At 44.2% G+C, this 27,903-nt stretch overlaps 1 protein-coding gene across 1 annotated transcript; it reads right to left on the bottom strand.

Moving 5' to 3' along the window:
- Positions 1-3,811: 3,811 nt before the first annotated feature.
- dstyk (dual serine/threonine and tyrosine protein kinase) lies at positions 3,812-26,345 on the bottom strand. Its single transcript, XM_042342075.1, has 13 exons — positions 26,171-26,345; positions 21,483-21,871; positions 15,224-15,920; positions 11,625-11,863; positions 11,111-11,194; positions 10,412-10,588; positions 9,932-10,061; positions 9,295-9,451; positions 8,764-8,896; positions 8,455-8,568; positions 7,010-7,124; positions 5,581-5,715; positions 3,812-4,203 (listed from the first exon to the last, which is right to left on the bottom strand). Exons 1-13 carry the CDS (start codon positions 26,343-26,345, stop codon positions 4,031-4,033), a joined length of 2,718 nt encoding a protein of 905 aa, XP_042198009.1. The 3' UTR covers positions 3,812-4,030.
- Between the last annotated feature and the right edge of the window lie 1,558 nt (positions 26,346-27,903).

The following is a 27,903-nucleotide window of genomic DNA, read 5'->3' as shown; positions in this document are numbered from 1 at the left end:
TTATCCCGGAGAGTGAGAAGACGTGCGAGGGAGGGGACAGGTTACAAAGCGTCGCCCTCTGTGCGGTGAGCGCCCCTAGCTTAAAATTCCGTGCTCGTTGCCGTAATAGGAGAAAGATCTAGAACCGGGCTGTTCGGCATCGCTTTGATCCAAGCTACAAAGACTGAGTGCGTTGTGGATTGCGATATTACAGTAAAGACTGTTAGCGATCAGGAAAGCTATTGTGTAAACTCTTCCAAGGACAATGAGTTCAGAGTGTGACTGGTAACCTATAGGTAGCTGCCAACATCCTTACGCCATTTACATGGAAACTATGAGCCAGGGATCGAGTCATTGTCCGTTGAATAGGGGAGGGGGAGGGAGAGAGAGATTGCTGACCCCCTCAGTTGATCCTTCTGCCCCTGAAATCAAGGTGAACAGAAGTCAACCTCAGGTTACAAAGAAAGGTGGAGGGCGGTGGGGTCCGATCTTACAGAACAGTCCTGCAAATTCTGGGGCTCAAGGTGACATTCAGCCCAGAGAGAGCAAGAGAGAGAGCGTGCATGAGAGCGAGGGAGAGTGCGCATGAGCGAGAGAGAGCATGTGAGAGAGAGAGCGCACGCGAGAGAGAGATGAAAGGGGCTTTCTCCCTCAATAGAGCAATTGGCAGTTTGTTTCAATAACTTTACATCCAAGACCCCGGTTTAAGTCCAGCCCAGATGCACACAATAACTAATAATGCTGGACATAACATATAGAAGCTACATTCCCAGTACCTTACAGCACAGTCATCCCTTCCCAACACTCGGTTCAAAGGTTCAAAGTTCTGTGAGGGAGACTTCCTTACAATGATACACATCTTCTTTGTCTGTTTTTTTTAAATAAACAAAATACTGACCCTATCGCTTCTCAAAATTAGCTTTTCCTAAAAGGAACATGTATCAAAAGCATCTCCCTTTAGCACAGGTCAGTCTGCGGGACTGAGGAGAGGTTTTTTTTTGTAAAAGCACGCTTCGAGGTGAAGCTGTTCTAATGAGAGGAGACCGAGTTAACCAGTGCAGATTCAGAACTTTGATCATCAACTTTGGACTAAAGTTTGCAAACACATTTAGAAAGAAGTGAAACGCGACAGTGGTGGAGCATTGAGGGGACGAAACCAGTGTTACTCAGAAATAAACCACGAGCCTTCGTAGAGTTACGCACAAACAAGCGCTCCATCCCCTCCCCCCAAATCGGTGTTACTTAGCTTATGGTTTTGATCATTTTTGCTACAAAGCCGATTGCAGTTAAAGTCAGTTGGTGATTTTGCCTTTGTTTCCTTGTCGTTTCCAACAGAACAGGCTCAGTTTTCCTAGAGATTAGTTGACGCTGATTATTTGCAAAGTGGCATCTCCAACCCACCCGAATGCATTTGCTTTTTCCGAAACTGTAGATTTTGATGCAAATACAGTTGGAGGAGTGAGCAGAGAGGTGAGGTGAGGAGTGCCAGTGCCAGGGACATAGGCATTTATTCACTTTGGACACTCAATGTCAACGATACACATTCCAGGTCAGGCACAGCCTGGGTCAGAAGCAGAGAAACTGAACCATTCTAACAACGTGTGATCCCTGACAATCTCTTAACAATCTCACCCGTGAAGAGCAGCCTTACTACACTGTAGAGACTTCCTATTTGAGATGCTCTTCCCACATCTTACCGCAGCTGCCCAGATCCCTGTTGGGAGTTTGCCCGACACATAGGTCATTCAGTACTGTAGATTTGTTCGATAAACACAGGACTGTGCCTGACCTCAGGGTAAACGTATACATCAACGCAGTCTGTCGTTACTGAGAGCTACTTATCCCGACAAAAACATTTACATGCCGCCTTCCCATTGCACGATTCAAAACAACTTTCACGCAAACCAACTTTAATGTACTGACATTTTTCCCCAATTTTTTTTAATAAAGTTTCAGCATGAACAGTGCAATAAAAGCAGCCAGCAATAAGACGAACTCCCAACAACATCCGAAATATCTGCACCCAATATTGTGCGTTATTGCTTTCCTTCCCCAACTTTAATACTGCTGTAGTTCAGGCTCTCAGATCAAGAGCAGCCAGTGGGCATCTTAACTAAGTCGATGGGACACTTGCTGGCACATGCGATTGTCTACAGTGGAATAAATGTAATGGTTCACATCCAACTCAGCCACAACGAGTAGATCAATCCTTTCCCTATACCAAACAATTCCAGGTCCTGTTTTCTAGTTAAAACCCATCTCTTTCCTGTTTCCCCACTGACTCTCACCAGCTGATTGTATGCTAATGGCACAGTTCTGAGTCCCCAAGTGGCCTACCCTTAGGAGACTGCTGTTTTGTTCTAAAAGTACATCTTTAACTCCACCCCCACACCATTGGGTTATGGTAAAATATCATTCTTCGTGCTGAAAACATTTTTTTTAAAGTTTGGTAAAAAAGGAGGGACTGTTCGTTCTTCGGAAAGGTTAGGCACCCCCATCAGGCATAAACTGATGGGGGTGCCTTTCCCTGAAGAAAGGGAGACTCTTCACATCTGAGGGGAGCCTTTGGTTACTGTAACAGTTCCGATAAACAGTCAGATCGCAAATAATTTTTGTTAAAAAAAACAAGATGTTTATAAAACGCCGATCTAGAACAAAACTAATCTCCTAATTTGCGGACTGGACACAGTTGGGCAGATGTCCCATTTCGGTTTACAATTGCAAAACATCCTGCCATAATGCATTTGAACGCCAGACTTAAATAAGACAAACTCAGGCAGTCTCCAAAAATGCCAGAGTCTAATTTTAGTCGACACGAGTAGGGAAAAAAAATGCGATGTTTGATTAGACACAGCAAGTGACCCAAATGGATAAGATGCCCACAGCTTCACACAGTCAGAACTGCAATGGAAACTCTCCCTCCAACCCAAGGCCACGCTGTTTTAGGGGGAAACTCTTATGACAAAGCAATGGCTGGCGATATAGCGTGGTTACTGTGAGCACCAGTGTGTGATTCCCCCCTCCCCACCCACCCACCTCATTCTGTTTCACAAGTAATTGAACAGTCCACACTCTAACCAACCTCATCACATTGCATGGGTTACTTTTACCAGACTCTTCCTGTTGGTTTTGTGTCAATGAAGTTGTAGTTAATTGTTTTCGTTCCTATTGGTACTAAGGAATCGAAAAGGTGCAAGGTGGTTATAGAGGAGAGTGAGTGGGTTTGAGTGATAGAGACTGAGTCTTGAAACATCAGGTGTATTTTCATTTACGCTTTTGACCCTGTCCTCAATCCTGGAATCAACAGTGTTCTTAAAAAAACACAAACAAACAGTAGGACTTTCGCTTTCCCGATAACTGCTCAGCAACAAGTGAATTCAACAAGTGAAAACCGGTGCAAAGCAACTGGAAGTTGTGCAAAAAAAAAAGTGCTAAGGGTGCAAGAACAGTACTATAATTTCCAGGATTCAAAACAGTTTTACAAACTCAAACCGGTTTTGATGCTCAAAGACTTCCTTCCCTCACCCACAGGGAGAGAGAGAGAGCAACCAACCCAAACCCTTTTCTCTCCCTGTTCCACCCATAATTAGCAGCTTCTTTCTGTTTCCTGGCCACACAGGTCTGCTCCTGGGTGGCAGGCAGTCTGTGTGGATCAGGGGAGGTGGTTGGAGGTGGTTTGAAGAAGGTTAAAGTAGATCTCTCTGGTTGGTCTCAATCATATGCTTTTTTGTGTGCAGCATCTCAGGGACAATTTTTGCGGTTTAGCTGATCGCTCCACCACTCCCGCCCCCACCCCACCACCACCGCATTCAAGCTCATTCAAACTAGGCTTTCGTTAAACGGTAACCTAAGTGAGAAAGTTCCTCATAACTCTACTAATTCCACAAGCTGACTCCTGTTCCAATTCCTGCAAGTAAAACGAAAGAGAAGGACCGAGTTCACCGTCTTGCTGCTTAACGTAACCGGTGATGTTGATCTAGTGTTAATACTGATATTGCTGGGAGCCAATGGCATCCCTACTGCCCTGTCAGTTGGGTCCTTAGCACCTCGCTCACGTGGAGTTGTGCTGCTCTGGGCTTCTCTTACAGAGTCGGTCTGCGACGTTCTGCAGGATGGGCTGCACTATCCCGAGCAGGGGCCGCTGAGAAGGATCTCCACTCCAACATGCCTCCATCAGCTGCCAGCACTCCTCATCAAACATGGCCAGCCTCTCTGGCCGTGCTCCTGGGGCAGGAGGAAGGAGAGCAATCAAATCACAACCTAGGAAAGGGTTGCTGCTCATTTCAACAACAATTTGCATCGACACAGCACCCCCTCACACAGAACAGTGCCCCAGAGCGCTTGACAGGGGCCGAGTACGACGTCGAGACGGGGAGAGGGAGGTGACCGTAGACACGGTCGAAGAGGAAGGTCTTGAGGTGCAATCTGAAGATGGGGAAGGAAGGGGGCGAGGCAGGGGAATAGAGGAAGTGTTCCTCCAGATAAATCGGAAATTCATCTGATGGTTGTTTGTGCAACCCAGCTATAGGGAAGGAAATAACAGGGGCAATTAATAACAATCCTATGTGTTATATATATATATATTAAAAAAACTTTACAAACAAAACGCCCTTTTAAAATATCACTATTGTTGGCAATAATTACTTGTGGTAAGTTGACAGAATAAGGTACTAAAAAGCTCTAGTCTTTCTTTTTCGTCAATTGTGCTGTTAACTACCCAAGCAACCTCCAACATCGTCTAAAGCACGGAAAACGGGAGTCTCGAACAGAACAGTTGCAGTGCCCCCTCCCTCCCTAGAAAGGTCTCCTGCTTCCATCTCATTCCAAAGCCTCTTTTGTGTGAACACTGAATAATTCAGGACAGCTGTTTGTTCCTCCGAGGGGGAAGAATGAGCGAGCGGCTGAAAGCCCGCACATAATAAAAGAGAAATGAATCTAACACAAAAAAAAGCCTTTCATTTGACTCATTTGTGATCATGATGCATCTTATTACAAGATATGCAAAATTTTGATTTAAGGACTCAATCTTAACCCTTTCACCAGCCAGTTTGTCTGCTCATACCTGTAGGAAGCTTCTATATACTGCACAATTGCTGTTTATTCAGCAGGCCTTGGGACACTCACAGTGCAACTATTTTGTTGGACCCAACAGGAGGATTATGATGAGACAGTGGAAGCAGAAAGTGTTGTTTGTCTCAAGAACAAATTAGATAGATTTCTGCTAGAAAATAATATCTGGGGATACCAAACAATATATAGTTTGGGACACACATGTCAAGCGACTGCCAGGATGGTGGAAGGCGAACTAGATGGACCTTGGTCTTTTGTCTTATAGCAAATTCTTAATTTCTCATGCTGCCAACTTGTTTTGCTTAAGACATTTTATGGTGTGCTTGAAAACTCTCTAGAAGTTACTTGGCAGTTGAAAGGTCCCTTCCAACCAGCAAAAACAAGATTAAAAAAGTGGTCAGTTACAGTGTCTAGTCAACAACATGTAAACTACATAAAGCACTACACATACAGTACAACCAATGCACAGCCTCCTAGTTACTGTCATTCTGCCTCTACAACTCCGTTCTAGTTTAAAGAGAACACAAGTACCTTTTTTTACGTTGTTCCAGAGCTGATCCTTGCTCGAGCATTTCTCAAAGGCTTCCGGGAGTTTGATCGTTCCTGTGCAGAGGTACCAGAAGAGAATTCCAAAAGCATAAACGTCCACCGAGTTATCATACTTTCCTACAAATAATCAGAGAAATACAAACATTCTCTTAGTATTCAGGGCACGGCTGAGGCAGATGGGAACAATGCAAGAGAAAATGTATGGCAATGATTCCTGGCAAGTGTAGACCATTTGTCCTTCCAGCCTGACCACCTGTAATTGGCATCACCTTCACAAGTTTGTCTACCTCTCCAACCTGCTTACTCCCCAACCCACTATCCGCTGCCTCTGCTCAACTGGCTCCGGCCGCCTACACATCCCTCGTGCTCTCCGTTCCACCATCGGTGGCTGCACTTTCAGCAGCTATGCCCCGAAACTCTGGCACACTCTTCCTCTATCCCTCCACCTTGCTCCTTCCTTCCCCATCTTCAGATCGCACCTGAAGACCTTCCTCTTCGCCACTGTTAAGCGCTCTGGGGCGCTATCCTAATTGAGGGTCTCTGTATAAATGCAAGTTGTTGTTGTTACCCTCCAAAACTGAGATCCACACTAAAGGGAGTCACGGAGCAAAGGTGGCTTTGTATGTGAAGGGCTGAGGGGCATGAAGGGCAAGAGTTAGCGGGGCTAGTACTCACTCAGGTAAAGCCAGGCTTGCTCGGGAGATTAGATTGCTCCTGAATATTTTAAGGGGACATTGATAGCTAGGCTGAGCGGTGCAAAGCAGTAATTTAATCAAAAGGTTCTGGACAAAGTCACAATTATTGCAGCTCTTTACGTTAAATAGCTCGGGATGTATTCTAGATGTATATGAATGACAAACTACAGAACAATCATCACCTGATCAATTGATCACTCAAAAACGCTATACTTTTTCCCCACCAGTTTGGTGGGGATTCTGTTATCATGTCGATTCTGTGGTCCGAGTTTTGAAGTTTCATTCATGCTCTCTAGATCTAGAGATCAGTGTAATTTGCCCTATTTAATGTGGTTTATAATATCAACCAATTTAAATCAGGCCGAAATGGAGTGAGATTCCGTTCCGTTCGCAGGGCAGGTTTATCCATGTGTATAATATATATACACACACACATATATAAAAATTATGATAATCCTTGCATTTGAGAAGTGCTTCACAGAATACATTGTAAAGTGGATTGACTGTGTATTTCATGGGTGAAACGCAGCAGCCAGTTGCACATGTGGCAATTGTACGGGCATCAGGCGAGGACAGGAGCACGTTTAGCTGCTCAGTTTAAACCTCTTGAATCATAATAAACCACAGAACCAAATCAGCATTTTCACAGCACAGCTGACAAACAACCATTGTCTAAGACCAACCTCTCGAAAAAACTGACAGACGGAACAACTTACCCGAAAACAGTTCAGGCGCCATGTGAATGGGGGTTCCTACGATGCTCCCAGACATCATGGCCTCAGGTTTGCAGAATCCCAAGTCGGTGATTTTTGCTCGGTTCTGCTTATCCAACTGCAAGATGACAAAGAAACATCCAACGTAAGGTTTAACAGGATTCGAAAGACAAATGCCGAAAGGATGTTCACATAGTGACACAACCCACTTTACTTGCGGTTCCCAATCTCACAGCACATGTGGAATAATAATAATTATCCTCCTTGCATTTGATATAGCGCCTTATCACGTCGTTGAGACATCTCAAAGCGCTTCACAGAATATACTGTAAAGCGAATTGATCGTATATTTTGTGGGTGAAACGATGTACAACAGGATTCACACCACAAGACCCTGCAGACAAGTCAGTTTTGACCTAGTCAATGCTAGAGTAAACACATGGAATGAGGAATCGATCTGGTAACATGACTGAGATCACAAGATATTTCGATTTTAAACCAGTGTTAGCTGTCAATCCAATGGCACATGAAGAGCTGATGGTATTTTTAATGTTGCATAAAGTCATTTTTCTCAGAGCTATTGCTACGTTTTCGTGATCGAGTGCGTATTCACTGTCAAGAAAGGTCAGAACAGTTTTACGGAGATTTACTCTCCAGCTGCAGCGAATTAGGCATTCATTAGCACAATGCTTCCAGAAAATGGAATAAAACGTAATGAGTATTTTAAGCGAACTTGACATATGCAGAGGGAGAAAGTTGCGGCAGCTAATTTTTCTTCTATCAGCTGCTACATAGCTCATTTTCAGTTTTATCGTTTAAATCTTAAGGAAGATGGACTTTATAAAGGTTAAGTACACTTTCAAGTCTTTATATAATAATGAATGTCACAATCAATTGCTAACAGATGCAATAGTTTTCCTCAGTTTAATAAGCTGCTGGAGGGAAAAAATAGATTTTTTTTATTCATTAATCCACGGTGCAGAGGAGCTGAAAGTATATCCGAACTAATTACCAAAGATTCAACACAACTCATTTAACATTGTTTTTGACATTTTTATAATTATAATCCTTGCATTGATACAGCACCTTATCACCTCTTCGAGACGTCTCAAAGCACTTCACAGAATATACTGTAAAGTGAATTAACTGTATATTTTGTGGGCGAAACGCGGCAGCCAATTGCGCACAGCGGCTTCCCCACAAACAGCCGTGGATTAAATGACCAAATTATTATTATTATTATTTTTCTTGAAGAATTATTGCCCCCGGAAAAGCGATCTGCCAATAGGCTAATAACTGGGTTCCTATTTACTGCTGGTAAACAGAGGCGTGCGTGTTATTTATACTGAAAAGATGACGCACATTGGAAGTGAGGGAGAAATTATCAGCAGTATTCGGAAAGTGGGGGATGGGGTGGAGGGGTAAGAAAAGTAAATCGTAAACCTTACCAAAACGTTCTTTAGCTTAATGTCTCGATGGACGAGCCCCTGTCGGTGCAGAAAACGGATACCTTCCACCACATCGAGTGCAATCTGCAAACGAACATCCAGCTTCAGACCACACTAAGAAAGGAAGAAAATAAAGCTCCTTTTAATCTGAGAGAAGGAGATGTGGTGACAAGCCTTAAAACTAGATGAGAGAAGACACAGCACATAAATCTGCAGCCAGTCTATGTCAGGTTACAAGTCCAAACCTCCTTGCTGACCGGAATTAAATGCATTAATGCAAAATAACTCATCAGATTGCACTGCCGTTACCTTCAGCCCAGAGTAGAGGTCTTTGTGCAGCCTCTCCATGATTAGCAGGACTGCAATACTGGAGCCCCCTCCGTAACTGTAGTCTATCACTGAGCCATGAAGGTCAACCAGTCGCTCGTGCTTGGGTAAAGATCTGCAGGAAAGGAGGAGGTACTTTATACTCAAGTATTGCATTTGCAAACATAACTGCAACATAGGGACAGGAGTAGGACATTCAGCCCCTCGGGTCTGTTCCACCATTTCCACTTGATCACAACTGATCTGTACTTCAACTCCCATTTACCCGCCTTGGCTTCATATCCCTTGGTAACAATCTAAACCTAATTACAGATTAACGTCTTGATAAGGAGAAGAGAAATAGAAAGAATCAAGGAGATGGGAAGACACGGGATTGGAAGAGACTATTGCAAACTGGCCAACCCTAACATTCAAAAATTACCAAGTCATTTGTATTCAAATCCACCTCGAAACCGTTTGCACTCAGACGAAGAAGTAACGCTCCTCCCCCTCCCCCGGATGATGGGACTGTACCTTGTGTAGTGGAACTCCAGCGCGAGGTCATTCCAGTGCTTGTCATCGGGAGGCACCACAGACTTCAGGGCACAGGGAGAATGTCCAGCCCAACTCTCACACAGGTACACAACTCCGTACTGGCCTCGGCCCAGCTCCCGACCCAGCTTAGGCTTGCCTGAGAAAGAGGGGGGGAGAGAGAGAGCGAGAGAGAGGAAAAACACTGTTAGGTGGACACACTGAATGCTCTCTGTGGAGCTGGCTCGGGCACATGGGAGACTCTTTAACGACAACGGGCCTGAAGTGGCGCTCGGGCTGTCAAGGAGCACCCCCCCCCCCCCACCACCCACCAAATATTCGCAGGGGGGAACTAGGCAAGTCCAGCTACAATCGATAGTTTTTGTTCCTGGAATTATGGCCTAAATCAAGAAATAGTCAAACAAGAGAATCTAGCCAACACTGCTTTAAATGAAGGGTGTGATATAACCGCAAAGTTAGTGAGGACACAGGTTATATATTGTGTCTTCCAAGGTGTTTCCCCATTCTGAATGGGATGCTGCCCCTCTCCGCACAGCTAATAGTTCCTCTCCTCACCGCCCCCCCCATCATAATCAACGCCAAGGTTCAAAAAGAACCAGCGCAAAGGGACGGAGCTCACCGTGCAAGAGCAAATCTCGCAGAGAGCGGCTGTCCAGCGACAGTCGAGCCAGCCTGGGGGCGTGATCTTTCCGCACTTTCAGCCACAAATCCTCCATCTTCTCAAGTCTTCCCGAAAGCCCTGCTTCGAGCTGCAGATGGGACATCGGAGAAATTAAAATTAATCTTTGTGACCTTTCCAACTGCGCGCTGCAGCCCACCCCAGGACCAGGTGAGCTGACAGTGAGTTGACAACCGCCTGAAGTACTAAGTAAATTCCAAAGCAAAGGGTAGTGGAAACCCAACTCTCTCCCCCCAAAAAGCCTGTGGATATTTGTTAGGTAAGGGTTTCAAGGGCAAGTAATTGGAGTTGAGCTACAGATCGGCCATGATCTTATAGAACGGTGGAACAGGTTCGAGGGGCTGAATGGCCTCTTCCTGTTTCTATAAGTATTTGAGAGACGCAGAATGCACTGTTTAACTCAGTAAAACATGGACACACCTGTCGCAGAGAGGCAGCAAACGCTTCATGAGAACTGTTGAGCCTGGTGCGGAACTGACTACATATACTCTTTGCTAGTTTAGTGGCACAGAGGCTCTCGATGGCATCCTGTCCAATCTTTCTTTTCCACTCCGTAGTGACAGCCGGAGGGTTTACCCAAGGCATCCTCTGGATAATCTGTACAGAAGCACACCGACAAAGCAATGAGTTGCACACCATCTATACTCAATTGGCCACCGCATTTCGCCCACAAAATATACAGTTGATTCACTTTACTGTACATTCGGTGAAGTGCTTTGCGACATCTTGAAGATGTGATAAGGCGCTGTATCAAATGCAAGGATTATTATCTAACCAGAGAGTCAATTAGGTTTTGACCTGCAAGATTCTTGTGAATCTTCAGTTTTATAAGATCCTCCTCTTCAACCGCGCTTTCAGCCACCTTCCTACTCCCACTCTCACTGCCATCCACCCCTCATGATCCCAACCCCCAGGTTGGATCCTAATCCCTGACTATCCAGTGCCTTGGGACGTCCTCCTGACATGAAAGGCGCCGTGTAAATGTAATTTGTCGTTGTTTTTATAATTCAGTCAAAGGGAGACGGACAATATTTACAGAGTTTGATTTAATTTGAAAGGTTTGGTACCAACACTCCAAGACATGTCGCTGTTCTAATCTGCACAGTTTCTCCCTGTTACCTGCTTAATCTGCTCCCAAAGAAGCCGAGATACTGTGGATCCTGAGTGAAACGTCACCTCAACATGATAGGCTGCATTTAAAATCTGAAACGGAAATAAAAGCTCGGTATTTTGCTTACTGTTAATAGAGGTAATTTCCAAAGTAGAATCATTACCACAAAGTAAAACCGACCAGAGAAAAACACCCGTCAGTACAAGCAAACAGAAAAGCTTTCATGTTTTGTAGCATTGGCAGTATTGCGGCAAATAATTCTTCCAGGCAGCAAGAAGAGCCCTAGGAGAGAATCTTTCGGACTTGAGTACAGACAACAGGAAGAGAGGATAAAACATCAACTGGAATATGCCCTGAGGTACATTTGCTCTTATCACACCATCCAGATGTAATAGTTTGCAACAGGAAGAGTGCGGTTACAGCAATTAGAGCATCTTGTAACCAGGTTACGTGACAGGAAGGATGGGTTTACCAGAAAAAGACTAGTAGTGAAATAACCAACCCATCAGATTGTGAACCCACCTGTTTTAGGTGATTACTGGTGACATTGTTCATGGCAGTATCGTGATTGGATTTCTCGAGGCTCTTGAGGCAGCGTTCAAGGGTGCCCACGAAACTCTCTCGGAGGTAATCGACAGAGCTGATCAGTTGATTAGCAACAGCTTGGTTCAGCCGTGTTATAATCAGGTCCTGGATCTGCTTAATGCAACATTTAATGTCCTTATTGCTAACAGCCTCTCCGTTTTCGCAAATGATTATGTCTGGAGGAGGGACAAAAATAGTAGAAGATTTACATCAGTGAAATTCTAGATGTTTAAAAAAAAGTAAAACATACCAAAAACACAGAACATCAACAAGGATTAGATTTGAATGTGTGTCTGAATGCACAAGTTTCCCATTAGCACTACCAGTTGTGAAGTCCTGTAGCGTAGTCCAGCGCCTTGGGACGTCCTCCCGACGTGAAAGGCACTCGATAAATGTAATTTTGTTGTTGTTGTAATGGTTTGCCTAGCAGTAAGTAGGAAACTGGTTGTTAGTCGATTGCCAGATTGCTTTTCCAGTGGTAATAAGCCCTTCAAAGAATAATAATGTCACTCAGTCTACGACTGTTTGTGGGACGCTGCTGTGCACAATTGACTGCAGCATTTCACCCACAAAATATACAGTCAATTCACTTTACAGTACATTCTGTGAAGTGTTTTGAGATGTCTAGAAGATGTGATAAGGCGCTGTATCAAATGCAAGGATTATTATTATATTATTATTAGCGCTACCAGATATTTAATGGGAACAATCACCACAGAAACATTGAGGTGCTAAAAAAAAACTGCAATGGGCTCTTAATTAACAATTGTGCTTTAAGCTGCAAAAATAACGCCTCCTGCAAATCCCAGCAGCTCGTTTCAAGAGTGTGTTAATGGCTTTTCTTAATTCTCATTAGTAATTGTTATTTTAATAGGAAAAATTAAAACACTGGTGGGAATCCAAGATGCTCGTAAAACACCCCGGATCTGCTCTTGTGGCTAATTTCCCTGAACCTTCCCCGTGTTCCAATTATTTTCAACCCTCTCGCGATGATGTGTTTATATGATGGAACAGAGAATAGAAACGGCAGCAACTTTCTTCAGAAAAGCCACTTCAAATGGGTTTTGACGTATCTTAAAAACAGAAATTTCGAGCGCAGAAGGCTGCCATTCTGCTCGTCATGTCTGTGCTCTGTTATGTGTTTTAACACCATTAATTATTAATCCCTATTTCCAACTCTTTCCCCATATCCCTCATTACTTTTACCCCATTAAGGGGCCTGTATTCGCACGAGGCTCAGGATCCAAGACTTTTTTTGCTCTCCCCGCAGTTCCCTAGTCTTTGATACCAGCTCTCTGATTCGTTTTATTAGTTATCATTTCAAATACCCATTTCAAAATAAACCCCCCGTTGACCCTCATTCAGTTTGCACAAACATTTTTTTCCCCCCACACACAGGTTAGTGAAAATCTGGAACCCTCTCCCCCAAAAGACTGAGGATTATGGCTGGATCCATTCAAATTTTGAAGCCCGAGGTGGATAGATGTTTGTTGGATAAGGGCATCAAGGTACCATGGGGCAGGGGCGGGTAATTGGAGTTGAGGTACAGATCAGCTATGGTCTTAAAGAACGGTGGAACAAGCTCAAGGGGCTGAATGGCCCCCTCCTGCTCCTATATTCCGACCGGACTTTCTTATTGAGGATCCATTGATCTCTGCTTCATGATTACTGATACAGCTCTTGTTCTACCACACTCCACCGCCAGAGGTCACCTTGATACCCGATTTCCTGTTCATCATCTTCAAACCTCTACCTGGTCACAGAGATTTCCAGACTGCGGACACCAGAACGTTGAGCTAGTTTTAGAAGATATTTTCAGTATTTTTAATAGAGTGGGGGTGGGGGGGTGGGAGTAAGGTATAAAACCAGGCATTTTCAATCATATTCATCTTTTCCAATAGTCACGCGGAAACTGTACCTCCACCTGAAGATGAGAATTAAATTTTTAACGTCTCAAGGACAGCATCGACGAACAACGCAACACTCAGCCCAGGATTGCACTGGGACTAAAAGATAAAGTCCAGAGGTGGGGCTTGAACTTGAAACTTCTGACCCATTGGCAAGAGTGCCACTCGCAACAACAACAAAATGACATTTGTGTAGCCCCTTTCATGTCGGGAGGACGTCCCAAGACGCTGGACAATCAGTGTTTCGGACCCAAACTGGGGATCATAAGAAGCTAGCTCGAGGGTCCAGGAAATGGGAGCAACCTGAGCAACCTCACTGGCAAGCAAGACTTGATCTAATATGTTCACACCAAGTTGAGCAACTGGCAAAACACGAGAAACGATTAAGAGAATCCTGAAACTGTACAACGGGGAAATACTTCGTATTACAAGTACTTCCACCTAATGTTTCCTTTCTCATCCAAACAAACTTGTTAGGACTTCTCTTGTGAATTGATTTGCCCTGTAATAAGGCTGCCCCATCTCTCGCAGATGTTCAGGGATTCCCACTGGGGAGGGCTCCTTTTACAAACCATTCCCTTCAGTTTCTGAGCACCCACTGTTTGTGAGTAAGCATGGATTGGGTGCTGGCTAAATTGGCTCCATTAAAAAGCAGCACTGTCTTCATGAAGAGGGTTAGTGAAAAGAAACAGCTGGGTGAGGTCAATCACAAACTGAGTAAATCACATCAATTATACTGCACTGTCACAGTGAAAATAAATGTCCTTTGGTCTCCTCAGCCCCTGCGCCCAATACATTAAAACTAATTTTCTCCTCTCACAGGGTTTATTCATCTAAGAATACTTGCCTGGGAAGGAATTTACTGGCAGAAAAGTAGACATCCTCATTAAAATGACACCCAATATTTTCCAGACTGGATCTCAAGAGGGATAGGAAAAAAATTGAGAAATCTGGAAATGCAATGGTGGGGGCAGGGGGGGGGGGGGGGGAGAAAGAGTGTCAAACTACATTGTCAGGGATGGCATATTTCAGACAAGAAGGTAAACCTCAAATCCCCTCCTGCCTGTTGAGGTGGAAATTAAAAATACTGCAATACCATTGGGAGAAACAACATTCACTTTTCCGATGTCCTTGCCAATAATCCGCAAGATAAATTGGTCACTCACTGCTGGTCATTGCTTTTCGTGGGAGACTGTATTTAAGGCAACCACTTTGTCTCCAAATACAGTCATTCCACTCAGCACTTAAGTTAAGCTCTATATCAAACGCAAGTTTTTTTTTTAATAATCCTTGCATTTTTTTATAGCACCTTATCACATGATTGAACCGTCTCAAAGCACTTCACAGAATATACTGTAAAGTGAACTGATTGGATAGTTTGTGGGCGAAACGTGGCAGCCAATTGCGCATAGCAGTGTCCCACAAACAATCTTTGGGGTGGGGGGGGGAATCTATTAAGATAATATGCATCCAGGTTAGTATTATTTACTGCAATCCAGCTAGCTTACATATTAACTAAATATCTGTGGCTAACTGCCCCCGTCTACATTTTCCCTCACGTAACACAGTCCACACTTTTAAATTAATTATGAATTAAAACTCTAAACGGCCTATGGATTATACTCTTACCTTGGAATTCCAAGTTCCCTGCCTCTTCCAACAGCCCCTCCTTCAGTCCACTCAACGTCTCTACGATCAAGTCTCTCATTTCTTCCTGCTTTCGGTTCGCTATGTTCATCAGTGACTGGAAGAGTTCGTTCTCCTTATCCCGGGTGTACTCCAGCCTTTTGGGGGTGATCTGCAGGTCCCTCTGCATGTCGAAGGCCTGGTTGATGAAGATGTCCAGCGAGCGGCAGTGAACTCCGTTCAGCACTGTGGCTGCGTCCACCAAATGCATCTGCACCACCTGCTTGGCGAAGGCCCCGAGCTGCCGTAACTTCTCAATGTGTTCCACCAGCACGCTCTGGGCTTTGCCAGCGTTGGGCTGCCCGCTCCCAGCGGGGCCCAGAAAGTCCGACTTCAAGAGCTGCTGTAAAAGGGGGCTCTTTTCCTTCTCGAACTTCGACGCTTTCACCACCACCGGCACGTCCTTCTCCTGTCCCGAGTGAGACTCGGAGTTATTGTTGCACAAGTGTCGCGGCACTTTGATGAAAAACACAGGTAAAGAGAGTTTCTTCAACTCCTGCAACTCGTGTTCTTCAGACTCAGTCAAGTGCTCCTCACTGATGGCATAGACAATGATCGGCAGAGAGTATTTCAGACAGTCACTCAGCGTGCTCCCCTCAGACTGAGCCTCGCGGCATGGGAGAACTAGAATATCCATTTCCTAGGAATTTAGACAAAGGACGGTTATAAATGGATCAGGTGGGACATTGCTTATGATCTACAGCTTTATAGACTCTGCCAGCATTAATGATCTTTCTTTGCAGACTTCAAACTTACCAAGACCCCATTGGACACTCTGAAAGTTCAATCAGCAAGTACAGTAGTTGAGTGCTTAATCTGAGTGAATTATGAATGAAGTGCTACTTTGGAATGTAAAGTGTAGTGACTATTTTGTAGGCAAACGCAGCAGCAATTTGAGGAACAGGAATGTCCCACAAACAGCCATGAAGTGAACAACCAATTGTACTTGGGGGATTGTTCACAAAACACACAAAATGAATCAAGACAATTAATTAATTTTCTGTGATCTCAATAGCAATCATCTCAGGCTTCAATTAAGCTATTTTTAGCACTAAGAGCTACAGGAATTTTATTAATATAACCTCATTATTTGTGATGCTCAGTTACCTCCTTTTCTTTTTAAAATCACTTTTAAGCAACATTTATAAAGTGAAATTCTACACCTTCAACAACAAGAAATTACATTTGTATAGTGCTTTCCATGTCGGAAGGACGTCCCAAGATGCTGGACAGTCAGGGATTTGAACCCGAGCTGGGGGCTGGGATCAGGACGCGTGGAGGGCGGGGAGGGTAGGGGGTAGGAGTGTGGCCAAAGGCGCAGCAGAAGAGGAGGGTCTTGAGACAGGCCTTGAAGGAGGCAAGGGATTGAGCAAGGCGAAGGGACTGTGGGATGGAGTTCCAAAGGGTGGGGGCAGAGAGGCTGAGTAGGGCGGGCTGGGTAGGAGACATGGAGCCTGTTGAGCGGAAAGGTTGATATGGCGTTTGCAGTTCTCAGAGATAGGAAGGAGCAAGGCCATGGAGGGCTTCAAAAACGATGACGAGGATTTTGAACTCTATCCTCTGGAAGACGGGGAGCCAGTGGAACCGGGCGAGGGTACAAAAGAATCACTGAGCAAAATCATACACCAAAGATAAAATCTGTCCAAATTAAATTAGAATCCCTTTTGACCCTCGGTCTGGAAAGTGTTCAAAGTGCTCAATTTTTCCCCCCAGCGAGAAATTGAAGTCATGCCTCAAAAAGGATAAGAGTCGAATTGGAATTAAAATCACATGGAAAGTTCCTTTTAAAACTATTAAAAGCCCAACTCGATGGGTCTGCCCTTGCCTGCTGTGTGCTGAGAGATACACACACAAGAATGACTCCAGTCTAATCTGCTCCCACAATGGAGGCAGTCACTGGTATCTCCGCAATACCGAGCAGCAAATTTACGGAGGAACTCGTGCATTAAATGAAATCCTTCCAAAAAAAAAACAAACCCCTGAAAGGGCAAGGCCAGGACGACGAGCCGGGAAGCAGCGGTTACAACATGTAAGAGTTGCTGCCAAATGCCTTCAAGACGTCTCAAAGCGCTTCACAGAATGCACTGTAAAGTTAGTTGACTGTAAGCTTTGCGGCTGAAAGTAAAAAAGTCAAATGAATTCACCCCTCTGCCCACACACCACCCACAAGTTTTATTTTGGGACTTTCCAAATCCGAAGTACAATATTGCAAACGCCCCATATGAGAATGCAGGACAGGAGATTCAAGGGTTTTGAATAAGTTTCTATTCATTTTGAGGAAGTATCCAAGATGGTAACTTGGGCTAATTTTGCCTACAGCTGTCCACTGAGCTGATGCTTCCCCAAACATCATGGACACCAACATGATCATGGCATACTGAGAATATACTGAGCATACTGAAGAAAAAGGAGCAGGAGTAGGCCATTTGGTTCCTTGAGTCTACCCCGAGAGAATGGGCAGAAACACACAGCTAAATAATTCCACAGTACAAAGTGCTGATGACACCCACGCACTGCCCTACTCTACTCGAAGTGGCTTCCAGAACAAACACAGATGTGCGTGGAGCCCGAACACAAGCAGCTACAAGAAGTTTGGGAAAAAAGGAACATTTAATTAGCAGCGCTGGACTGATGTTCCCCTTCCATCGGTCTTCAAAATCAATTAAAATGTCCAGTGATCTTTCTCGCAAATTTCGTTACTGCAACGAGGGAAATTGGCAACACGCTGGTGATGTTCGTGCCAATTAACGCCGGACCTGCATGTCGGGCGCGCTCTAATGTTATTAGAGGCACCCTCTTTATAAATATCTTGCGGGTAGTGTCGAATATCCGCTGTGCAAACAAAGAAACCTAAGTCTGCTTCTCACAGAGGGCTGTCGGAATGTGGAAAGCTCTGCCCCAGAAGGCCGTACGAGCTGAATCAATCGGATGGATGGGAGACGCGAAGATACAGGGCAGCCCTGTTAGAACAAGGCCCAGTTCAGTGTAGGTTTACTTAAAAGTTCACGTTTGCTATGGATCCGCAACTTTTACTCCAACAGAATCTAAATCGATCCCTGGTACCTCAGTTACACCCCACACCGGGGTCAACTGAAAGAACTTATATAAAACCAGTAAACTCTAAAAATCAGAAGTGCTGCCCCAAGAGAGCACATTCACTGGAGGGGAAAATAGTTTTTATTTTTGATCAATCCAAAGACAGACCCCTCTGAAGTGGTTTCCTTGAATGAGCATTCGGCCCAAACCACCCTCACAAAAAGCGCAAAGACAACATCCCCATTAAACATACTCCTTGGAGAATCAACTGACAACCAAACTGCCATCTATGTCAATGACCCAAATTATTCAAATTTAATCCAATCGGGCAGTCAGACCCAGTTCTGTCTGCTGTCCCATACATCACAGTTCACTTTCATACAACAACAGATTGCTTTTCTAGTCAATTGCCAAGGTCCAAAATAAAGTCAGAGACAGGAGTGCAGCCACAACTTTAGCTATTGAATGACTCATCTGCAGAATGAATTGCACGCACAAAAAATCTCGTGCACAAAAACAGCAGCACTGTATGAAGACCGGAAGGATTAACAGCTGGAAACATTGGTTTTGAAATCGCAAGCTCCTTCTGTATTGTATATGGCAAGATGTTTCCTCTTTCTGAACCCAACCTTATAGATTCCTATACGAGTTTGTGCAAGTTTTATCACTTATGGAGTCCTGTAGCATATTGGTTAGATCACCCGCCTCCAAGCGAAAGGACCTGGGTTTGATTCTTGAGCAGGGCGAAACCTTTAGGTAAGTTTTCTTATGCCACACGCCTCGGTTTACCTAGCAGTAAGTAGGAACCTGATTGTTAGTTGATTGGTGGATCGCTAACCAGGTTATTAATCCCTCCCAAAAAAATTATTCAATAAATAAACTCATTCAGCAATGATGGAAGCAATTTGAACTGTTAAGCTCCATCACAGCACAGAGCCAAAGCTCCTCCAAACACTACTCGCTTTCTCCCTTTCTCTATGGCAATAGTCAGCATGTTTTTGTTTTAAGAAACATTCAATAGAACTAAAAGAGTGGTAAAGGTGGAAAAGGTAAAGTGCGATATTCTAATATAGCTGGTGTCCAACAACGTTAAACCCCCGAAGAGATTAGCGAGGTGCAATTTCACAAACGACAGCAGTATTTGGAATGGATTAAGGTTTAATCACTATCTCTCAATGGACTTTGTACATATTGGATAAAATTTAATGGGGACCTTTTGTGCAGCAATCAATTTTTTATATATATCCGTTACCCAATATTCACATAGCTACAATCTTTAGGGAAAAACAGGTTTGGATATAAAGAGATAGATAGACCTCAGCTCATGTAAGACAGTGGATTTCTATGTCACACAAGGCGGCCTTCAGACTTGACCAGAACTTAATACTCTTAGTTCTGATCTCCCATATGCACCCAAAATACCCTTCATAAATCTAGATATTCATTGGTCCTATGATTAAAGTGTGTCTCTTCATTCACCAAAAATGGCACAGTGTGTGAAAGGCTAGGATTTGAAACTAAGACTGCCAAGCAAACAACAACAATTTGCATTTATATAGCTCCCCTTTTGCAGGGCAGTGTCCAGAGCGCTTGAAACATGAATATAGGTGACCGTTATCGTGAGGGCAGTCTGTTCGAGGGTGTGTGAAGCTTTTCAAAATAACAACTTGTCTATCCATTTAAAAGCAAGTTGGAATGCAGTATCAAAGGGGACAGTACAGAAGTGACCAAAAAGTGGATTAGCATTAACTAAACGTTGAAATTAGAGCCTTACATTAACTAATGATTCATTTTCTATTTCTTATGCTAACAGGGCATAGAATTTCTCAGGTAAAAGAAGTCCCGAAAGTCCTACAAAAAAAGTGAGGAGAAAAATCAATCACAGGTGATGAATGCAAATACAAGGATCATTATCACGTCTGCTCTATAGATCAGATTTAGGCTATTCTGAAACGACGCATTTCAGTTCTGCATCAAAAGCCCCCAATTCCATTGGGAGAGGAAGAAAGTAGAAGGTCAGGAAAGGAATCTCTAGCCAACCTGCTTTAAATTAAAATCCTGGACTCCTAGTATTCTAATCCTGGGCTTCAACAGTGTTAAATACCAGGAACTAATGAGTCATTTTCCACTTCTTATGCTACCTGGATGTGAAATTTCTCAGTAACTTACAACTTTCAGTAATAAGACAGCAGAATGGGGAGATAGATCATGATTCGTCTCCAGACAGACATCTGGAATGTTCCTCAGAAACATCGCAAACATCATGAGGAGACAGTACAAAAGTAAGTTTTAAAAGCATTGTGTAACTATACAAAGAACAAGGTCGTTAAAAGTTTTAATGTACTGTAAGGCTTCAGTGAGTGCCAACTGAACTCCTCCTTTTGGCCAGATCGCCAACTTAACCCCAAAATAGTCTTCAACAGAGTTTGTACATTATGCTGAGGATATTAGTACTGTATTTGGGATAAGGTCATCAGCAAATAGAGCAACAAACGATTGGCCAATTTGCCAACTCAAGAATCTTTCTTTTGTAGAAGCTTTTTTTTAAAAAAAAACTTTTTTGTGGGCAAAGGCACTTATAGACAACAAAAAGTATTATTTGGTGAAGTGGGATCAATTATTAGTTAGGAAGTAGGTTTCAAGTGGTTGCCCTCATCGGTTTTTATCCTCTCATTGAGACAGAAAGGCACAAATGCGCACACTGAGGACATCCTGCACTGGTGTAAAATGGTTTCATCGGAAAGATAAAAGCAAAGGAAAACAAAGTGATACTGCTGAGGACTGTAAATTTGCAATTCTGAGAATATTTTAAATATCTCAATATATTTTGAGTTGATATTTCAAATAATGGCGGATCGCCTTCTGGTGGTAATAAGCCTTGCAAAAAAAATAATAATACGGTCACTCACTCAAACCACGACTGTTTGTGGGACACTGCTGCGTGCAATTCGCTGTCGCGTTTCACCCACAAACTACGGTCAATTCACTTTACAGTGTATCCGGCGAAGCACTTCACGACATCTCAAAATGTGATAAGGAGCTATATTAAATGCAAGGATTAATATTATAAAATAAAAAACAGCCTTTGTCTAGCTACAATGGGCAGCCAACATTCAGGGAACCACTAGAAATTCTTCCCAAACAAGGCACGGGTGAACATCATTACCTGCAACAAGGGATGATGTAGTGTAACCTCCAGATGCGCTAATCTGTGTGCGGGGTCCTCATTGCTGTCCTGCATATTCAGATCCTCTTCGGGAATGGTATCCCATTTCCTTTGGTGGGCAGCGAGATGATGTACCAACACGTACTGTCCAGGCAATGCCAAACTGATACTGGTTCTCTTTCCGTGAGTGAACTTCAGACGCCTCCTCCTGCAATTTTTTTCGTTGCTGTTCTTGACAACTGGTAAGAGTTTTTCACCCAAAACACAATTGAGTACATGGCACTTTGCCCCACAGTTCTGGCCCAAGATCAGAATACATGGAAAGCAGCCCACTGCGGCATGGAGGTAATCCTCTTCGTGTTGTGGGAATGATATGCAGTCTGCCGCACCTAGGAGAGAAACAAGGCAGTTTGGAAGGTTAATATTTATTAATTATTATAATCCTTGCATTTGATACAGCGACTTATCACGTCTTCTAGAGGTCTCAAAAAATATACTGTAAAGTGAATTGACTGTTTATTTTGTGGGTGAAAGGTGGCAGCCAACTGGCAGAGCAATAGTCGTGGATTGAGTGACCAAATTATTAGTTATTTTTTTAAAGGGATTATTACCCGCCAGAAAAGCTCTCCACCAAACGACCAACAACTAGGTTCTGACTTACTGCTAGGTAAATAGAGGAGGACAGAGTAAGGAACCTGCCTAACATTTCGCCCTACCTGGGAATCGAACCTAGGTCCTCTTGCTTGTGAGGCGAGTGCTCTAACCACTAATCTACAGGTCTTCACACAGAAGGTGAGATGGAAATGTGGAAATTTCTTATTGCAAAAGGGATTAAGGGATATGGGGATAAGGCAAGGTCAGGTTATTAGCTGGAGTTAGATTGGAAGATCAGCCATGATTGAATGGCGGGGCAGGTTCGAAGGGCCGAATGGCCTACTCCTGCATGTTATGTTATGAAAGAGAGTGTCTACTGGAAAACTTTCAGGAGAGGAGGAGAAAAGCAAACCAATCATCAAGATCCAGCAGTGAATTTAAGGTATTCATTTGAGGAGCCTCAATGGTATTTAACACCCTTGTTGTTGTTTTGTGAACTACTCAGTTCAACAAAGCAGTAATTCAGGATCTGCCAAATCTGTTCTTTATACAAGCTTTCATTATTTAATAATTGTACATACATTACAGAAATTGTACAGCACGAAAAGAGGTCATTCAACCCACCTAGTCCGTGCTGGTGTTTAGTCTCCAGATGAGCCTCCACCCCTGCTCATCCCCTCCTCCTTGCCACTCTATACCCTCTCTCTCCCCTCATGTTTCCATTCCCTGTACAGCGGAGATGGCAAATGGGACACTGACGTAGGCCCAGCAAAAACAAACAGCAACACAGATAAGGTCTTGGCACAAGTGAGAGGGATAAACCACATCTTAGATCTCTCTCAGGCACAAGGATATTAATCATGAGATCCTTCCACTACCCAAGGCTTTTACTCTTGCATTGTGGTACAGTGGACAGCTTGTGGCCGCCTCTCAATATCCCTTCAGCAGGGTTAAAAAACAAGCTTGATATTCGGTCAGTTGAAATTTCTGATTCGGGTCTGGCAACGCACCACTGTTTATTACACCGTCCAATAAATAAATGGTGACCACACAGTCCAACCAGGGCTGGCAAGACTCGGGCTGGTTGGAAATAAATTGTATACAAATGCAGAAATGTCAACCTTTCTGATTTTAGATGGGCCGAGATGCAGCAGTAGAAAGTTGGGGCTTGGACCCTTTTGCTTGACAATCTTCCTGCAGGGATAATAATAATAATCCTTGCATTTGATATAACGCCTTATGACTTCTTTGAGACGTCTCAAAGCGCTTCACAGGATATACTATGAAGTGAATTGACTGTATATTTTGTGGGCAAAACCCGGCAGCCAATTGCACTCGGCGCAGGACTAGGGCCTGCCTGGTGTTGTCAGGCGAGGAAGAGATTCAAGGTTAAAAAAAAGGCTTATTTAAGACTAATCTACCTTCCAATACACAAGACAACCACTGCAGAATGTGTGATCTTTGACAGTATGTCTGAGTAACAAAATAAGTTGGAATAAAACAAGTGGTAGCACAAAGGATTCAACCTGACAGCTCCAGTAATATTGCAAGACTTGAAGCATTTCTTGAGCAAGAAATCTGTGACATTTCACTTCCCTCCCTGCAAATGATTGCAAATTGTTAGTCTATTATTATCATTATCACATACAAAATACAGTCAATCCACTTTACAGTATATTCTATGAAGCGCTTTGAGACTTCCCAATGATGTGATAAGATGCTCTATCAAATGTAAGTAATATTATTATAAAATTCACCAAAAAGAGGTTGACTTTAGTCATTTATCATATTGCGGTTTGTGGGACATATTGTTGACACAGATTACCTGCTGAGTTTATCTACATAACAGTTAATAATACATTACAAAACAACTTATTCTGAATAGTACTGTGAGATATTTTCAGATAAGATGATACATCAAATCATAATTATAACGTGCTTAAAGTCATTCAACCTACATGAAAAGGGAAAAATCCAACATGAAAAGGAAAAAATGTAAAAGCAAATGCAAGTTGCTCTTGTATTAGCTGCAATAGATGAGACATATCATGGGAGCGAACCTCAATGTACATATTCATGAATCTAAAAAACCCCCCACAAGTAATCACAAATACTTGTTCTGACAAGTAATTTTAACTCAGTGGGAATTCACCATGTTTCCATTATCCGACTCTTCATTTAACTACAGAGGAACGTGCTATTGAGAACGTAATTACATGATATCCAGTGATGTGGTCAAGCCTGCTGCCTGAATGGCTCTGGCATTTATAGTTGGATTTAAAAAAAAACAGGGGCAAGGGACTGGAGGATGCCCAGCACCTGCGAAACTACAACTAAGGAGGAAAACAGAAATTGATTGCTAAGTCTGAAAGCTAACTACATCCATTTACCTTCCCCCTTTGTCATTTTTGTAAAAGTATCAAACCACAATTGCAGAGTGACCGTAACTTCCGATTCAAACCCACAAGAGATTTGTGGCACCACAAAATAATAAATGTAACTAACACATTGCACTAACTGCTGATCTGCAGATAAGGTTGAGTTAAATGCACTGAATTAATTGTAAAAAATGCAATTAGCTGAATTAATTAAATAATTTAAATCAACACTGGTCTACTGCAATACAGATTAAAATGCAGTTATTTACTACTGTTTGTGCGACATTGAAGTCCACAGATTAGCTGCTGTGTTTAACAGTAAAATGCAAGAGAGCTAATCAGAGTCTCCTTGGAGCTGCACTGGCTGAAGGGTGGTCCTTGCCGGACAAGCAGCAGAAAGCTTACCAGACTGGGAATGCAATGGCAAGCGAAGTGGTTTTAACTGGTTAGACTCCAGCAGTTACCCCAACGCACACTCTGGGGTGCCCAAACCTTGGCCGTTTGCCAACCTGCACCCATTTCTCAAGAATTCGGTAAGCAGGATGTGTCCCCTCTGAGGAGAGGGTGCGCATGCCATTCCAACATCTCGGGAATTTCCCACGGGTGGAATCTATTGGGTTTGAATACTCTTAAGCATGGCGATGGGTTGCAGTAAACCAAAGTAAATCACTGAGAGAGTGCGAATGCGCTGAATTACTGCGAACAGCGAGGGGAAGGTTTCCCCTCACTGGTTTTATCGGGTTGAAGGCGTGAAACCAATCCGTGGGGTTTTAACACAGGGGCAGGCAGAGAGACACACACATCCAAACAAGTCTCGTCTCGCCCACAAAATGCACTCAATCCATTTTACAGTATAATCTGTGAAGCAAATTGAGACTTGATAAGGTGCAATATTATTATTATTATTGTTATTATTATGTCAGCTCTGAGGGGGGACTGGAATTTTCCTAAACCCTGGGAAAGCTCGCCCGACGGCCATCAAGAAGTTGAGGGGAGGGTTGACTCGGAAGAGAAGGTTGAGGGGCGATATGATTATGGTCTTTAAGAAAATAATATCTCGGGATATAGTATACAGACACACACACACAGAGACACAGTACATAGACATACACAGACAGACAGACACACACAGACACACACACACACAGAGACACAGTACATAGACATACACAGACAGACAGACACACACAGACAGAGACACACACAGAGACACACACAGACAGAGACACACACAGACAGAGACAAACACACAGACAAACACACACACACACAGAGACACACACACACAGAGACACACACACACACACAGAGACAGTACATAGACATACACAGACAGACACACACAGACAGAGACACACACAGAGACACACACAGACAGAGACAAACACTCAGACAGAGACACACACACACACAGAGACACACACACAGACAGAGACACACACAGACAGAGACACACACACAGACAGACACACACACACAGACAGAGACACACACAGACAGACACACACAGACAGACACACACACACACACACACACACAGACACACACACAGACACAGTATACAGACACAAACACACACGAAGACAGTCTATGGTTCGGGACAGGCCATGTCCAGGCGACTGGTGGAAGGCGAACTGGATGGGGACCTCGGTCTCCTCCCGCCTGGTCAACCCCCGCGTCCCCCCCGGACCCCCGGACCCCCGGGCCGGGCCTTACCTTCCAGCGGGCCCGGGCCCCCGCCCGCCGCCGGCCTCAGTTCCCTGAAGTACTTCTTGGTCTCCTTCAGGTTCTGTTTGAGGTACGAGACGTGCTTGGACCAGCCGCTGAACGTGCGGATCAGCTCCCTGGCCACGGGCGTCAGCGACTTGCCCCCCGTGGCGCCGCCCTCCATCCTCGGGCCGGCGGCTGGGCTCCGGGGCCGCTCCGCTGCGCTCGAGCTCCGGCTCCTCATCGCCGACGCCCCGCGCCCAAAGCCACTGCTGGGAAAGCCGGCCCGCCGCCTGCTGGGACATGTAGGCCCGCGGGGGCATGCCGGGAAATGTAGGCCATGCCCCGTCCTGGCGCGGAGCGAGCGAGCGAGCCTGCGCGCGCACCGCCACCCCCCCCCACCACCCGTCTCTGGGTGGTGTCATCAGTTGCGCCATGGGAAATGTAGGCGGGTTCCCAACGCATTGTGGGTAATGTAGTTCTCCCCACCCCACTCCACTCCAACGACCCCATCCTCACTCAAGGCAATGTGTATAGTCCTCCTATTCTTTTTCTCTTCCCCCCACCCCCCCCCCATCCCCACCCCCACCGATTACCCAACTTTCTAAACACTTAGACAGCAATAACAATTAGCATTTACACAGCCTTTCACACTGTGAGGACATCCCAAGACGCTGGACAGTGAACGATTGGGGTTTCGGGTCAAGAGCGGTAGATGGTAGAAGGGATGGGAGGATGGCCAAAGGCTTTCCCCCCACTCCATCCTCCCCGCCCCCCAGCTCAGGTCTGTAACTCTGTCTGTCCAGCGCTTTGGGACGTCCTCCCGATGCGAAAGGCGCTTTGCAAATCTAATTTTGTTATTGAATAATAATAATCCTTGCATTTTATCCAGTGCCTTAATCACATCTTCGAGATGTCTCAAACCGCTTCACAGAATATACTGTAAAGTGAATTGACCATATTTTGTGGGCGAAACGCAGCACAGAGGTGTCCCACAAACAGTTGTGGATTGAGTGACTCCCATTTTTTTTGAAGGAGGCAAGAGATGGGGAGAGGCAAAGGGATTCCGGGAAGGAGTTCCAGAGGGTAGGGGCCGAAAGGTTGATGTGGGGATGGAAAATGTTCTTCAATTTTAGCTTGGTTTAGGCATGAGGGGATCTCCAAGTACTGCTCTTCATATAGCATGAGCTGGGTGAAATCTAGGGTAAACTCTTGGGAAGACACAATGACCAGATAGTAGGCCTTCCCTCGTCCCATGGATTCCCATTTTTTTTCTAGAGAGGAACTTTGTCGGTTTTGACTTGTTTGCAAAGGTGACAAGGCAATGCAAGGAAGATTACAGCTCACAGAGACTGTATATATACACTGGGTCAGCTGATTAAAGTTGTTATAAAAAAAACACAACTGTGGACTGCCAACAAGAAATCCCAGGAGGCAGAAAGAGAGAAGCCTCTCTCAGTTGAAATAGAAACTCAATCACTGTTTCTGAAGTACAGTATGTTCAAATTTAAAAATTATCTGGAAGAAGACAGCTCATTTCCAATCATTTCTTAGAGATAGGAATATATATATATATATGTGAATGTTCCCAGGCACATACGCACACCAGTTGCTCCCTGACTCACATACAAAAAATATAGATTTCTGTATCAAATGCAAGCAAAAGCTGACAAGTATAAATACTTGCACAATCTTTGATATTCAGACTCGCAGCAAAGGGGCTCCCTCCAATGGCTCAGCTT

The sequence above is a fragment of the Callorhinchus milii genome, unplaced genomic scaffold, assembly GCF_018977255.1.
Source record: "Callorhinchus milii isolate IMCB2004 unplaced genomic scaffold, IMCB_Cmil_1.0 Scaffold19, whole genome shotgun sequence".
NCBI classification, from domain to species: domain Eukaryota; kingdom Metazoa; phylum Chordata; class Chondrichthyes; order Chimaeriformes; family Callorhinchidae; genus Callorhinchus; species Callorhinchus milii.
This window is presented reverse-complemented; position numbering and strand designations above follow the sequence as displayed.

Excerpts from the sequence above, each read along its gene's own strand:
- dstyk (XM_042342075.1), bottom strand. The coding sequence starts at position 26,345 with ATGGAGGGCGGCGCCACGGGGGGCAAGTCGCTGACGCCCGTGGCCAGG. Across the intron at positions 11,864-15,223 it reads AGGGAACTTGGAATTCCAAG|ACATAATCATTTGCGAAAAC; the intron begins GTAAGAGTATAA and ends TCCCTCCTCCAG. Across the intron at positions 8,569-8,763 it reads ACCTCTACTCTGGGCTGAAG|TGTGGTCTGAAGCTGGATGT; the intron begins GTAACGGCAGTG and ends TTCCTTTCTTAG.